The 16,171-nt window shown below is 37.3% G+C and overlaps 1 protein-coding gene across 10 annotated transcripts in view; it reads right to left on the reverse strand.

Moving 5' to 3' along the window:
• RYR2 (ryanodine receptor 2) overlaps nt 1-16,171 on the reverse strand; it is a 373,600-nt gene that overhangs the window by 15,674 nt on the left and 341,755 nt on the right. For all 10 annotated transcript variants that reach the window (XM_044419812.1, XM_044419847.1, XM_044419795.1 and 7 more), the window contains 9 exons: nt 11,613-12,916; nt 11,238-11,305; nt 9,930-10,074; nt 6,889-6,975; nt 5,277-5,495; nt 3,545-3,675; nt 1,630-1,672; nt 1,040-1,173; nt 248-308 (listed from right to left, as the gene is read on the reverse strand). In XM_044419812.1, coding sequence (XP_044275747.1) covers nt 248-308; nt 1,040-1,173; nt 1,630-1,672; nt 3,545-3,675; nt 5,277-5,495; nt 6,889-6,975; nt 9,930-10,074; nt 11,238-11,305; nt 11,613-12,916 — 2,192 coding nt within the window. The remainder of the gene's footprint in view (nt 1-247; nt 309-1,039; nt 1,174-1,629; nt 1,673-3,544; nt 3,676-5,276; nt 5,496-6,888; nt 6,976-9,929; nt 10,075-11,237; nt 11,306-11,612; nt 12,917-16,171) is intronic.

Consider the following 16,171-nt stretch of genomic DNA (forward strand, 5'->3'; position numbering starts at 1 on the left):
CAAGAAATCAGAAATGGGAGTTGGAGTGGGAGAGGAAGAAGCAGCAGAGGAGGGTGGTGGCAGCAGAGGTCCAGCAGGGGAATTCAGGGGCCTATAGCAACCAGCCAATTATATTATGCATCAGGTAAAAATATGGTGGAACACTGGTAAAGGCCCAAATATACCAAAACAGTTTTCATTGTTAAACCATACAGGTCTCATAAACCAATTCTTTGCTTTAATGCGCCAATTCATGGTATAAACTCACATTATCGGTGAAAACAACTCCTAATTTCCACATCTGATACTTTACATCAATAGAATTCAGCCTGGGAAAAAACACATAAAAGCACATAATAGAAACAGCACTATGTTCAATATATAAGAAATACCTTATTCTGTGTTAATATGAATTCATTGACCCATTTTGTAATAGCTGCTACATATTTTTATGCTGCTAAACACACTGCTGCTAGGGTTTGTATAATGATAATTTCTGCCACTGTTGTAATACTCTGTCACTCTGACAGGGCCCTCTGGGTTAAAAGGGGGAAAAGCACATGTTGATGCCTTTTCTTCTCTTTTTACCCACAAGTCCCCCAAGAAAACGAATCAAGAACAAACACAAACACTTAGATTCTGACATCTATAACTTATTTTGTCACAGTTAATGTCCCCAGTCCAGATAAATTAAAATTCATGGAAAAAGTTAATCACAACTTACTTAAATCACACTGTATTCATGGGATTGAAACATTACTTAAATGTTTAATTTAGGATCTTAGCTTCCTTAGTCAGGAGTGCCAGTTGCTGTTGAAAGCTGTAAGCCACCACCTCCCTTTTCAAGCCAAATGCAATCATAGCCCAAGTCTACTCGAATTCCTCCTGAGCATCAGTTAAAAACGGTGTAAATGCAAATCCTGTTGATGTTAAGCTTGTACTGCCAAAGTAGGTTAAGAATTGCAAGTCATTAAAACTAATGACTTTCTTTAAAACATGAGAAATATTGTAGGCTTTTCCCCCCAAGCAAAGTTCTAAAATAATAATAAAAAAAACTTACACAGCTGATAAAGAGCTGTCTTTTTTGGGTTTCTTTTTTTCTCTGGTATCACTGAAATCCAGAGCGGCTTTATCCATTCCAAGCAATTCACTGATTCTGTCCTTGCCATAGAACTCTCCATATTTATCCATTACCTAAAGGAATGCAGGTAATCATTATTTGCTCCTCTGGTTTGTAAGGGCTGTAAAACCTACCTGAAGCAAGTTGCCCCAACCACAATACAATTAAAATGAATACTAAGTATACAAAACTGACTAGTATCTCATTATTTCATAATGATCTGGCTGGTGATCATTATAGCTAATGATATGGCTAGGGTTTTATTTACATAAAGAGACATGGGCTGATATCTGTTCTCATACAGTAGGCATCATTTGATGAGAGTCATGGCAAGCTGTTTGCATGTCAACAAATAAATCTTATTTTGCTAAATGCATTTGAGTTTCTGATTGTTGTGTTGAACAAGTGGAGTTGGTGTGTGTGCAGGGACATTTGGGAGAAGGGCTGCTACATTATACAAAAGGGATGTTTCTAGAATGTAGAGCATGCATTTTGAAAATATGTAATACAACAACAATAAAAAGAATTACCTTTCTTTTTACAAACTTGTCCCAATAGTTGTTTGGAAATGACCTAAACATATGAAGGAAAATATGCTTGAATATAAGCTGTCATTCATAAGGGTAAACATTTTTTCTGAGTTACAAATTCACAGGTAATATTGTTGAAGTTAGTAGAGATTGTTTTCAAATAACTGCAGTATAGATATGTATTTCAAGGGAATTTCTTACTGAACAAAGGTGTTGAGATCCTCTGCGAGATTACTAATAACTTCATGGCCGCTACCACCCTCTGATTGGAATACTAGTATATTGTGGCATCAGGATGTTCCTTGTGTCCCTGCAGTCATAATTATGTTTAATGTTTCTCTCAAAAGCAGTAAACTACATCACAAGATTCTGTAATTAACAGGACTCAATTCCTGTTCAAACATGTGACCCATGAAAGAATGAGAGTTCAGGGTTCGGATAGGGACATATGTTTAGCCTTAAAAGCACAGGGTGAGGATCCAATTAGACTTCCTGTGGAAAAATTATTTTACACCTTACATCTTTCTTCCATTGCACACACTTCCTGAACACAGTTCCAACTGCATGTTTTCCTTTCCTTTATTTAATTCTGGATAAGATTATTAGGAAAGGTTAGTTACATAAGCATGGCCCGACTAGCTTGCAGTTTCATGCATGGCAGCATCAACATTGCTGGTGTAAGCTTAGAAACCTAAAATCGAGTACACCCAATTGTTTTCTGATCCATCCATGCACTGGCATTTCCTTCTATCTCAAGGTCCGTATTTCCTATTTAGACATATAAAAATACAATAAAATTTACACAACTCTATATTATATGAAGTTTAGTTGGCTGTGCCCTGGATTGCTAGTTCCTATCAGGGAGTTTTTGCCCAATGCACAAATACTCCCTATTTCATTATTTATTGATTTGATTTCTACCCTGCTTTTTATCCCACAAAATGGCAGTCAGGTACCTGCAGTAATTTCATTGAAATAAAGAAAAAGATATAAAGAAAAACCTGTATTTCAAAATCCAGAGATATATAAAATCCAAATAATTAGGTTCTTATCTGTCCATTTGACCAGGAGGTACAGGTTATGTCAGGTATTCACAAAGACTGAATTCCATGTTTGCTTGAAATTTCAATTTCTCAGCAAAAGAAGTGACTTAACTATTTTGACTTAACTATCTTTTGACATGGTAGTAGCACGTTTTTCCTGCCTCAGGAAGGTAAGAGCTTGCACTGTTGCTGACATGTCACATTTTCCTTCTAAAGGAACAATATGGATGATGCGTAATTAATAGATTTCTTGAGAAACTAAGTATCTTATATCATGTGTGCTCATAATTTCAGCTTTCTAGATCTTAGGGAACTTAAATACTACAACAGTTTTAAGTCTCATGAGTGTGCCATCAAGTTTTTATATACAAGATCAATTGTGCTGTAAATTATTGTGAAAGACAGAAACAGGAGAGATAAATAATTTGACATGTTCTCTTCCATGTGTTAGATGGACTTTAAAAAAAAAATCTAGCAGTTTCATATAGGTAAACTATATTTACCTGTATTAAATTACCAGTTTAATATAGGTAAAGTTCAGACTTTTTCCTCTAAAAAAGTGGTATTGACAGCATGCCTACCTAAAATAAAGTCTCACCAAGTTCTGTAGACATTCTCTCAGGTACATGGCTAGAGGATTGCTGGATAATAGCACACTAAATTGCTTCATGCAGAGCAGGGCATAGAAAACAAAGCTGCTGTTTCAGAGTGAAGGCCTCACAAGAAAGCAACTAAATTCACATAGTTATACTTGCCTCAAGTCCTGGGAATTCTGTACTATAGATATATCTGATTACTGTTCACTCGTATTAAAACTGAGAAAACATTACATAAGCTGTCTAAATTCAAGAATGATAAATAAAAAGACTCACTGAGTGTTGATGACAAGTCTATCCCATTGTCCTTTAATATCATCTTCTGAAGGCTGTTCTGTGATATACAGCCCATCAAATTCTAATTTTCTTGCAACTTCCTTTTCTCGTTTAAATATAACCAATGGAACCTACCATTGAAAAATAAATATGCTAAAAGTTAGTTTATATTCATTGCAACACCTGCAAGAACTATCTTCTAAGAACAGTGGGCTGCTGGGAAAAATGCAGACTGCATAAACCTGAAAAAAATCCTTAAAGGAAACATTGATAATGTTATTGATAGAACACTGGTTACTGGGTAGATATAAAACATAGTATGTGATTTGGAATGAGCCCTTCTGCAAACAGAAGATGCTGCAGTTCAGTGCAGACAATACTCACAAAAAGGAGGTTTCTTCCTTTTCCCTGAAACCTCTTACATTGTCCCTGACATCCCCCAGCCCCTTTGATAAATTCATTGCTGAGCACAAGTAACTGCAGGGGGACCAACGAATAAGTTAAAATCACTTCCTTCCGTGTTCAAGAGCAGAAGGATCTAACTCATGAAAGTATGGTTTTTGTTTTTTAAATGGAATGATTGCAGGACTCGCACTCAAGGATAGGAAGGATAGAAAGCTTACTTCGGAATTGTACTTTGCTCTTTGTTTTGGTAAATTTCAATTCTAATAATTAAAGATTATTACTATAATTAATAATGGCATTAATAATTAAATGCTTCTAACAATTGGTTAAAATAATTATATAATAATTATGGTATGCTGCTTTTGGTTTATTACTTCACTTGAACCAGGAATCCATACTGTGTTCCATATTAACATGAAGAATTTTTTAAATGAATTCCTTTACTCTTGCATCACAGCTTCAGTTTCTTTTTATTTTCTAATTGCACCACCTTCAGCATTCTCAATACAAACAGGTAATCATTTCTGGTATGTGCAGAACCATCTTAGCAGTGTAGAGGGGAAGAAACATGAGAGCAAATGGAAGATAATTAAATGTTTAACAAGCTGCATATGCACTATGGTCTCCAAAGGGTCCTGAAATTAAAACTGAACAACGGTATATTTCTAAGAGATTGAGGCCATGCTGTGAACAAGGCAAAGGTTTGATCTATACTTGAACATCTTTCATTTGGGAGGCACCACTGTGCCAGTATTTTTTAATGCAGTTGCTGCTTTGTGGGCCCATATTAATACAGCATGATACAGTGTTTGTTTATCACACATCTTAAGTTTAATAAAAACTAGAAGCAAGATTATTGGTGGCATAATTTTAAAACAAGAATTTCACTAGCTCCTGGTTAAAGCACAACTGGAAATGATTACCCGGAAAACCCCAAACAAGTTGAAATCTACTCACATCTCAACCCGCTATGCTCTGCAATGATCTTAAAGGCCCTCTGTTGAGATGAAGTAGATGACAAAAGCAAAGAGGAAATTTCTTTGCAGCAAATGCTTTTAATCTTCTAGGCTTTTAACATCTAAGGCATTTGGTTATCTCTGCTAGGTTTTTGCACTGTCTTCTAAATCAGTTCTATGTGTTGTTTTTGTTCCATTTCTTTTGTTTTTTACACTATGGTACATTTCCTGGGAATTTTAATTGGAGGGTGATATAAAAAACTTTGAAATAAAGGAAAAACATACTGCACACCAGCTAAACAGTATCTTAAATCATGAAATATGATTTGTTACTTCTTCACTGGAGGTGTATGACTTCTTTGTCATCTTACTTTCAAACAGTAATATCCAATGATGCAGAAAAAGGAGATGACTGTGTGCAGAATCGCTAAAATACGGAGTGTAGGTTCCATGTACCCACTGCTCTCTTCAAGAACATAATGCACTGTGATGATTCGATGAGAGGGACTTTCCAGGCTGCTTAGCTTGGAGGTTTCAGCATTATCAACCAAAGGAACCTCCTTTTCTTCAACTACTGCAGATGTGGAAACCTGTTGAAGTAATTTGAAATCAGCAGAATAATAAGCTGACATCTAACTCACAATGCTACCAGTTCACATGCAAAACAGAAAGAATAACCTTTAAGGGGGAATAAGTGACCTGAAAACAGGCCTATTGCAAAAGGCATAATGGTAACAATTTCCTTGTAGAAACTCACATGAGGATATGTATGGTTTTTTAGGGTGTGCCATTCCTCCAACTAATTTTACTACATTTGCCAGTGAACTGTACAGTACGCATTTCAATATACCTGAAATTCCAGAGATCACCAGGGAATGGTGCATCTTCTGCAGCTGGCCAAGATAATACTTTCTTATACAGCTCTGTGTCTCTGTTTAAATATTCTGAATATCCATGCATCTTTATCTTTGTATTCTTTTTGCTGTGCAATAGAAATTTAATTCCCCTTGTTTTGAAACAAAACAAGTGAAGCAAAACCATTTGTTATTGAGAAACTCTGCCAGGATGGCTTGTACATTTCTATTTTGTTGGCACCTTTTCTAATACATTTTATTGTTCTGGAAGGCAGCACAGGGCAGCTAGCAGTAAATGCATTCCTTACATTCACATCATCACCACTAGTCAAGCAATTCTTTTATGCTTTCTACTTCTACTCTATAGTCACCTTCACTAATAGGCTTTTTGTTTCTAGCCAATCAATACAGATAGAATTTCTCAAGGTTTTGCAGACATGTCAGCTGATCCTCATTATCCATTTCTAATCTTTCTCTCCTCTCTTGAGTTGAATCTATGTTGATAGCCCAATCACTTTCTTCTTTGCTTGCACCTTTTGGTTGCATTTTATGCCTAGATATAAGCACTGCCTTATATCAAGGCAGAGCTTCACATCCTGTGAAGCATTCATCATTCTCCTTAGCACAGATCTATTTCAACAGTACAGCCAAATTCCACAGGAAGATTTGTCTCCCTATCTTGGACCACTCCAGGAACCACAATATTTGAGCCATTGATGTTTTGTGGGCCCCTTGGGTCTGAGAAAATCCATGTCTTGCTGTAGGTAGAAGAAATGCAGCTGTGAATTAGTTTTACTTTAGTTCCTGCATGATCAAGCTGAGAGCACAGAGCATTCTACTCACCCTTGCAGAATCCTAATCCAGATATCTCCAATACTTCTAAGTTTCCCTCCCTTGCTACCATTCCCCAGTTGTTTGCCTCTATCCGTATTTCTTCAATAAAACACTTGTTAGGTATATGGTGATGGGAAAGAGCATGGACAGCAAATTTGTTCTATTCAGTAGCAGTCCAAACATTACTGGTTAATCACCACTGCTCTATGCAGAGTGGTCCTAACTCAGAGCCCTCACTGTGCGGAAAAGTCCTCATTCATTACATTTCAGTGGATAAAGACTTTAAAGGGTTTACCTTATAGAAGAGAAGGATGAAGTTAATGGCAAATGCAACAAATAAAGCTAGCATCCTCATATTGTAGAAATTTCGAGCAAAATAGTTCTGAAAGGGAAAAAAACCCCTAAATTCTCAATATACTAAATAGTTATGTTGGCATAATTAAAATCAGTAAACTAAAGAACACTATGTCCTGAAGAAACAAAGTTACTGAACATATCAAAAGGTGTCTGATCGAAATTATTTCAATGGTTTCCTAAAAAAATAAAGTCCTTCCTCCACATCACAATTGTACATTGACGAAGGAGTCCAATTGAATAAAATGTACCATATACACATCAAAATAATTTCATTTTAGGCCCATACGATATCTTGTATTTAAAAGGAGAAACAGGGAGGCATTTTCCTGTCACATTTGCATGTTTATTAAATGTGTAACAAGGGAAAATCATTAGTTTAGTTAATCTTGAGCAAGAAAATAGCAGGTGGAAGTAGTTGTAAATTTCCCCTTCCCCCTTTCCTCTTCTCTGCTGCCAAAGTGTTTTTTCCAGCACACACAAAAGGGGTGGAAAACATCTAGCTGCAATGTCATCATGTTGCATATAGTTTGGCCCACAATCTATACCAAAAACTGAAACACTGTAAGAAGAGTTGTCAATATATTTTGTCTCCAAATTGGTTAGCTAAGATGTTTCCAAATATGTCAAATGAATGTTGGAAATGCAAATACAAATTAGGTATGTTTTATCATATGTGGTGGACTTGTGATAAAGCAAAAAAGTATTGGATTAAAATACACAAATGGCTTGAGGAAATGTTACAAAAACCTTTAACATTTAAACCTGAAGTTTTCTTACTAGGTATTGTACCTGATGATCTTAGTAAACAAGCAATGTATTTGACTCTACATGCAACTACTGCAGTGAGGATTGCATTTGCTCAACACTGGAAGAGTGAAGAACCACCTTCCAATGAACTGATTGTAAAAAAGATTTTGGACTGTGCGGAAATGGATAGACTGACTTTGTCTCTGAGGGAGAAAGAAGATACAGACTTCAATCAAACCTGGGTTCTTTTTATTATTGGCTAGAGAAATGGGACTATGCATAGACTTAAACATGTTTATAGTTTAACATAAAAAGAAAAAATGTGGGGGGGCTGACCCAGTAGGTCTGATGTTTTTGATGATTGATGCTTCTTAGTTTCTTTTTGTTAGGTATATTAAGAATAAAACCTATTCAAAAAGAAGAAGAGTTGTCAATATATTAAGATTTATTCTCATTCAACTACTAGTGAACTGAAATATTTCTATTGAAGAATTACATAGTAAATACAATGTAAGTCACAGTTTATAGCTCACACTTTCTTTGTAATAACATGTTCATTCAAGTACTGTCCTACCAATATTTGGGGTCCACCTTCAAAATTCTAAAAAAGCTTCCACTGAATGAGTCCGAAGGATCTAAAAAAGCTTCTTTGTGAGAAAAAGTATGAAAAGCTTCTGAGAACATTAATCACATTAGTTAACAGTAGTCGAAAAATCTCTGCTGCCTGAGATGGAAGGATGCACTGCACTCCTTCACCACTGCCTGACACCCGCCTCCCTTCAGTGGGAGATGATCCAGGGATTGCCTTTGGCATGGTAGCACAGATGATCTCCAGGACATCATCATCCAGAATGTCCCAGAGTGAGCCTAGAAAGCCTTTTTGGCTACAGGTGCAGCATATAAATAATAAATATGAGCAGTGCAGCCTCTCTGGAGAGTTGTGCTGCCTGGTGTCTAGTGCCTAGAGGCCCAGTCATCTGATGTCTTGCTGTGAGGAGTCTTCCGAGTAATTTATCTGGAAAGTGGCACTCATTCTCAGGATCCCTCTTTGAGACATTTGCAGTATTTGCTACATCTTTACTCTGAATGATCCTTATATGTGGAAGACAATGCTGGTTGTTGTGGGGAGCTCTGCTGGCTGTTTCGTGCTTCCATTTGGTTTTGATATAATTAAATATATCGGTTTATAAATATATTCAAGGTGTATGAGACTTAAATAAAAATGAATGTTGGGGAAACTGAAACTGACAGTTTTGTCCATCTATGCCCAGTGTTTTGAGTGTTTAGCTCTTAAAAGTTTGGGTTTGAATCTCTATGTATTCAAGATACCTGTTGTGCTGGATTAGAATTGCCACCAGTTTTCATTGATGGATTCCTTACCTTTAATAACAGCCTGGCACACAGGTGTGAAATAGTCCTCTCCTTGCTACCTACTAGAGATTTGTACTTACTACTTGCTAGAGAATTGTACCTACTCTATTTGACTGGTGCAGATGAATGAAAAATGTATTCTGGTTTGGTTTTTATAAGAACGTACCAAAATTGGTACATTTCTGCATATTGAGAACAGAAAGAACTTTAGATTTTAAAAAAATGAATGTAGAATATTCACCCATTCACCCATCCTAGGGAATGGGACCCTGATGGAGGAGTTTATTAACCTTCTTAAGCCTCCATTGAAAAATCTTAGATTTGGATTTACAGTCTGCTTGCCATGGACAGAATGGCTCCTTTCATTCATAGAACACTTGTGATACTATTTCTCACTATTTCCTCAGAGGAACAGGAATTGGTGATTATTTTGCTAATTCTACCTTCCCTCTGTAGTTCCCCCAGATTTTTTTCTGGAAAACTGGGAAACTATCAAGAATAGTATGGAAAGAGGGAGTGCAAGGAAAAGAGAGAATAGCAAGAACTGACCTGGTTCATTTGTTCACTGCAGCTGTTTGTGGCTTCTTAATGGGCTGTGTTGCCCCAGGTTACCCGATTGCTGATTCACATCCCTGTAGTGGTTTCTTGTGTCACCCAAACTCAGTGGGGGTGCCTTGCTGGAATGGTTAACAAACCACCTTGCAACTGCTGAATTCTAGGTGATTCAATAACCAACCCAAACAAGTCTCTCTTCCCATGTTCAGATGACAGAATAGAAGGCACCCAGCAAGGGTACTTATGTAAATTGATTCATCACACAACTAGCATGCACAAAGTTATTAAAATAAAAACAGTTCTTACAAGAAGTTTCTGTTGGTATGCAATGATTTTCTTCCAGAAGGCTGATTCTTGCATTTCTGGTTCACCATGTCTATGTTTGTGGCGCTGCCTGTGTTTCTGTTTCTCTTTATCTTCTTTTTTCACTTCCTTTTCTCCATCTTCTCCTCTGAAAACACAAGTTACCACAAAGCATATTGTGAGTCATTCTCTACCAATTAAAATATATGATATAAATGGAAAAAGAAATATTCTGTGCCAGTTAAATGGATCTTTACAGAATCTTTACAGTTCCTTTTTCTAGTATGTACGTATGCAAAATGATCCAAGGTGGAAAGAGTAATTAGGAAATGGATAATGTGTATGTGCTTGGAAAACATGCACTAGGTTGCACCTTAAGGTGTGTTAAAAAGAGAAAGGACATTGCATAGCAAATAATACACATAAATGGACAGATACATATAGCACTGTTTGAAGATGACTTGGTTTAGACAGTATTATAACCCACACTCAAGCATTGAATATGGGTTGAGAGTAGCTTCTTGGACCATGAGTTATTCTTAACCTGTGAGTTATCATATTCTCTGAATCCAGCTGATATAACAAATTGTGGATTTGCATTCCGCTGATATGCAGTAATTTTCTTCCAGAAGACTGAATCTTGCATTTCTGGTTCATTTTGGCAATGTTCGTACTACTGTCTATTTTTATCTTCTTTTGTTTTTGCCTTCACAGTTCTCAATTCAAAAACAAACCACCGGTATCTTCATGACTTGTTCATGGTTAGCAAACCATGGCTTGTCATAATAGCTGAATTCAGACAACATAATCAATGTTTCAGCAGCAACCCACACTTAACAGATACTCCACTTGAGCTGAGTTAATCTGTGTCCCGGTTACTTTACTGTGCTATGCAATATTCTACAGAATTTAGTTGTTGCAAGAACCCTTAAGAATATAGATCTACAATATGCAGATGATGCAATGCACATATCACAATACTCCAAAAACTGAAGCCGAAGTGCTATTTTACACTGAAACATTTCATATTATAATGTTAAATCTATAATTTAAAAATATTTTAAAATCCTTTTTTGAATCTATGATTCAATTATTTTAGCAGTTTAAAACTATAAATTTTATAAAGTGGCCATTTATTTTGTTTTTGAAGTATCATAAGTACAAATAAAATTACCTATTTACATTCCAGTCCTAAAGGGCTGAAATGAGCTCTGATTTTATTAGATTTTACTCCAAGTATTATAACAATATTGACAAGTCAATTCACAATGCTGTAATACTTAAATCATTGCTTCAAGTATTGATACTTACTCTGCTTTTTCAGGTTCAAATTTTGTTTCTTCTCTCTCATCCTTTTCATCTTCATTTGCCTTCTGGTCCTTGAATGAATAAGTATATCCAAGATGGAGGAAACCATTAGGAAAATGAACTATGTTCAAGGCAGATTAAACAGCAACAAAAATCAAAACAAGTTCACACACCCCTGAATACTTTAAAAAAAGTAATGGTCACATTGAGCAGAAAATGAAGCATCATATTTTCACCTGAAAATTACTTCCATCCAAAAGGGATTTTAACCTTGTTAGCTTGGGATAAGTAAATATATAATACAATTAAAACAACTAAAACACTAAAATGTAAATATTATATTTAAATAATGTATATAAAACAAAATATAATGCATACCTGTATTTTTTCTTGCACTTCAGGTAAAGGGAGTAAAGAAGGACTGCTCAACAAATCACTCAGGCCTGCGTTGGGATTATGTGGTATTAGCTTATATTGTCCTCCCTCTCTTTTTAAATCCAAGCCAAATATGTCTGATAGGAGGTCACTATCATCTGACAAAGCTTTGAGATCTGTTAAATCTTCTGCAGGCAAAGCAGCTTCCATTGGCTTCCTATCTATTTCTTCCCCTTCACCACGCACCTCATCTTGAGTGGGGTCAGGCATGTTTGCTAATAGTTCAGCCACCTTGATTTTCTTAGCCCCTTCAACCAGACTTCCTCCAAGCAGCAAGCTGTACATGATTTGAAAGAAGCCTCGGAAAACGCTTGCTATAAAGTGCATCAAGCCCATTAAAATGCTCCAGTACGAGGAAAACAAAGCCATTATCATGTCTTTCATGGTCATTTTTTTCACCTTCTTCATCTGCTTCTTTATGCTTTTCATGCTTAGCATTTTCATGAGTGCCATTATGTTATACCTGAGAGCCACTAAAGCTGATTTGACAGTCACTAAGGAGAAGAAGCCCATCCTAGGATCCTGCTCCTCAGGCTTCTCATGCTCACTTTCTTCTTTATTTGCAGACCTCTCATTCAAATCTGACTCGGAGATCTGAGCAGCCAACTGCATTTCAAAGATGGTATCTTCACAGAAATTAACAAAAAGTTCCATTTTTTCCTTTTCCCCTCCTTCATTTACCACATCAAAGATAAACTGTCTCTTTGATTCTTTAACTTGAGGTTTTTCCCACTGTGTCCGACTTGATTCACTTATCTCAAAATAAACTCGTTCAATGCGCTTTGCACTGCCCATTATTTCTATGCGGCCTAAAAAGGGCTGAAAATAGTTCAGAACACTGTCTGCCAGTTCAAGAAAAGTTTGCAGTCGAGTATCATGAGGCATGTGCTCGGACAAGTTTGTCAGAAGGACAGCAACATTGAAGCCAATGTCTTTGGCTGGCTCATGAAACCGTTTCACAAATTCCTCATAGTCAAGAGTCTCGTTCTCATCCGTTTCAGCACAGGAGAGCAGAAACTCAGTTTCTGATTGAGTGTAGTGCTTATGGCTCTCCATTGCTTTGTGGAAATCTCTTTTTGAAATGACACCCTTACCATCAGGATCATATTCTTTAAATGCATCCGAGAAAGTCAAATCCTTTAGTTTTAGAAACATATCAAAAAACTTTAAAATCATTTCTACATTGTTGGAAGATTCCACTAGCATGTCAACCATCTGCTTGCCAATTGTTCCATTCACAACATTGCCTAAATGTGGAAAAATGCATTGTCAGTTTTATCAAGATATTTACTTTCTCACTGATTAAGTAAGATGTAGAGATGTGTGGTTTGCCTTACCAAGTGTGTGACAAGCATCATAAAATTTTATAGATCAGCATTTGGAATTGCTTTTACAATTTGTAGTAATAAGATAGATCAAAATTCCAATTTGTAGGAGAAGAAAAATGCAGACCTGAAATATCTCATATTTTTTATTTACAAGTCCAAAAGAGAGTTTATACATAATATTTCTGCAGCATTTATTGCAAATCTCTCCCCGCCACCAAACTGTCTTTATCTCTAGTCTTTTATATGGGATGGGTAACCTTTCCCCTCATTGGGTAAATGTATGCAGTTGGTGGGCAAGGATCACATGCCAGACTGTGTAGCCACAACTGTGTGGACACATCTCCTTTGGCCCCTCTCACACTCATATGTGTCCATGCGCACACATGCACACACAGGAGATGCACATGAGGCAAGAAGGAATGGTGCTCCCTTTCAGCTTGTTGTCCTCCCTAGTTTATTGTGCACCAGCTGGTGGGAGATCACTCTGGAAGGGAGGGAACATATGGAAGACATTAATCTCCATTCTTCTCAGCTATGTTGTGCTCCAGCTAACCTTCCAACAACTCTTATTATTGAGAGGGAGGAATTTAGCTAGAGTTGTTTAGTGTTGACATCATGGCTACAGTGTGGTGTAGTGGTTAGATTGTTGGATCATGGGTCTCGTCCCCACTTGGCCATGTATCCCACTGGATGACTTCAGGCCAATTAATGGCTTTCAGCCTAAACTACTTCACAGGGCTTTTGCAAAGATAAAATGGAGAGGGTGTCCATGTGAACCACTTTGTTTTCCCTGAAAGAAGAAAAAAAGCTGGGAAATGCATGTAAAATAACAGCAGCAGCAATGGGGGGGCAGATTTGGTGAGGCTATTTTGGCACCTGGCAGGCTGGTAGAAAGCAAAAAGGATACATCTAAAAATGGAATTTGGACTGTGGAAAGACTATGAACAATTCCTATGTTTGTACATATGAACATTGATAACACATGCAGAAGCATTTATAGAACAACCCTAACTGGGGCTGGTGACATATATGGCAGGCATTTTATCAGTTGGTTCTGGCCAGGGTATGAAGTGGTAGAGGGACACAATACTGTTCTGTTTTCTAGCAGAGCTTTTCTTCCCTTGTAATTTCTCTTCCCTTGAAAAAGGGAAGCAAATGTCCTCCACCAATATAAAGCTAGCATAGGTGAGGACCACATTCCAAGGGGCTCCTGGGTAAATGAGGAGTCTTTGAATCTAGTGGATCTACCCTGCCTCTGGATGCCTCATTTTGGGCTTTGACTTGGTGCTGGAGCACAGCTGGCAGTAATCCTATGCCTGTGGAGCTTTTCCACACTGCACCAGAAGCAGATGAACAGTCATGCTGGTTGCTGTGTTTTTCTGCCGCAGCCTCCTCAGATGACCTTTGGCTTAGGACTGCTCTCTTTTGTGTTGAGATTTTTATGAAGGCTGTTTGTACAGTGGATCCCACAGAAACCGGTAATTATTTTCTTGTTCCTCATTGTACAATGCCAATAAACCACTTTCAAAATTGTGCTTCTAGAGAGAGACTTCCTATAATGTTAAACTGACAGCTAGCAGCAACTGGGGTAGGTGAGGGCTGGTTATATTTCCTTATGGGTTTCATGCAATCTTTTCTCCCCACCTCTCTATACACCTTACAGAGGATTTAAAAAAATATTAGCTAGTGGGCAGAGCATAGATCCACCAAAATCTCTTTAGGCTTAATTTACTGAACCTTTTATATGTTAGGTTATCCTTTGTTGCCTTTCAGTCAACGCCAAGATCATCCACACTACAAAATGGTCATCCATGCCCTTCCAACCACAGTGTACCTGGACACTCTGCCCAGCATCTGCGGCCTTGCTCTGAGTGGCACCTCCACTGGGTTGGTGGCAACAAGGAAGAGGGTCTTTTCTGTAGTAGTGCCCAAATTATGGAATGAGCTCCCCACTGAGGCCTGCCTGGCACCAACTTTATCATCTTTTGGTGCCATGTTAAGACTATCCTAATTGATGAGACATTTACCAATTCCAAATAGTACATGCGGGTGACAAATATTGTTTTGCAGTAATTAATATACAGCATAACCAGTCTGCAGGTTGCAGTTATTGGGGTCCATTATGTATCTATCCTGAGTTTATATACGACCTGATAGGTAACATGAATATTGCCCAAAATAGAACATTTGTAGAAATGATACTGCTGCCAAAATCATCAAGTATCTCATAGGAATATACTGCAGAACATACTGCTCCAGAAAATGCTGCATTTGTGACATTTAAAAGAATCAAGTAAACAATCACAGTTTAGGAAACTTAACAAGATTCAGAAGCTGCACAACTTATCAGAACAGGAAATAAATTTAGTGTACAAGTGCTTATTTCAGTCAAAGTAATTCACAATCAGATTATACATTTTCATGATAATGTGGTTCAGTTCATTTTTTGGTAAGTAAATCATGCATATTAAAATAGTGAGGGGAAATTCAAGAGACGTATCAGAGAATATTGCAGCAATACGGAAAGATACACAAGTCATCCCCCCCCCCCCCGCTTTTTATAGTATCTCAAATTGAGATTTGAACAAAAGATCTACAATAACTATGATGAGACCAAGGAGGCTTTTTGGGGAAATTAAAGGAAAAAATGGCCAAAAGTGAGATACTGTTAGAATTTTACAAAAAAATAAGGAGGTATTGCATTAAAGATACATAGACTTTTTCCCATAGATTTTCTATAGCAGGGTGAGCAGACCTGAATCTTGTAATAGTTTATCTTTGAATGCTTTCTGAGACTAGGAACAAAACTGAACAGAGCAGAAGTTCTCTTCTGCTTCTCCCCTGCCCTCCATGTGTTCTTCATTTCAGCAACCTAATTTAGGTGGGGAGTCATTTTGCTGTGCTATTGCTAAACTAGTGGGAGTTGGAAATTATTGAAGAGATATATCCCAGATATATACCCATTGCACAAAACAAGGAGAAGCTTTTGAAGTGAAGAATATCAGAGCAAGCCTTATCATCAGGCAGAACAAGGTCACTAATTTGGGATACTCTGAGGGAGAGTCATTTGAGAGACTTTTTGACTCTGGTGACAAAATCACCTGACAGCCTTGGTCTATGCATCTTCCTGCTCTACATCATGCAGCAGAATGCATTGGGCTGCCCTGTCCTCTC

Source organism: Varanus komodoensis, unplaced genomic scaffold (genome assembly GCF_004798865.1).
Source record: "Varanus komodoensis strain SLA01 unplaced genomic scaffold, ASM479886v1 scaffold1, whole genome shotgun sequence".
Classification (NCBI taxonomy): Eukaryota; Metazoa; Chordata; class Lepidosauria; order Squamata; family Varanidae; genus Varanus; species Varanus komodoensis.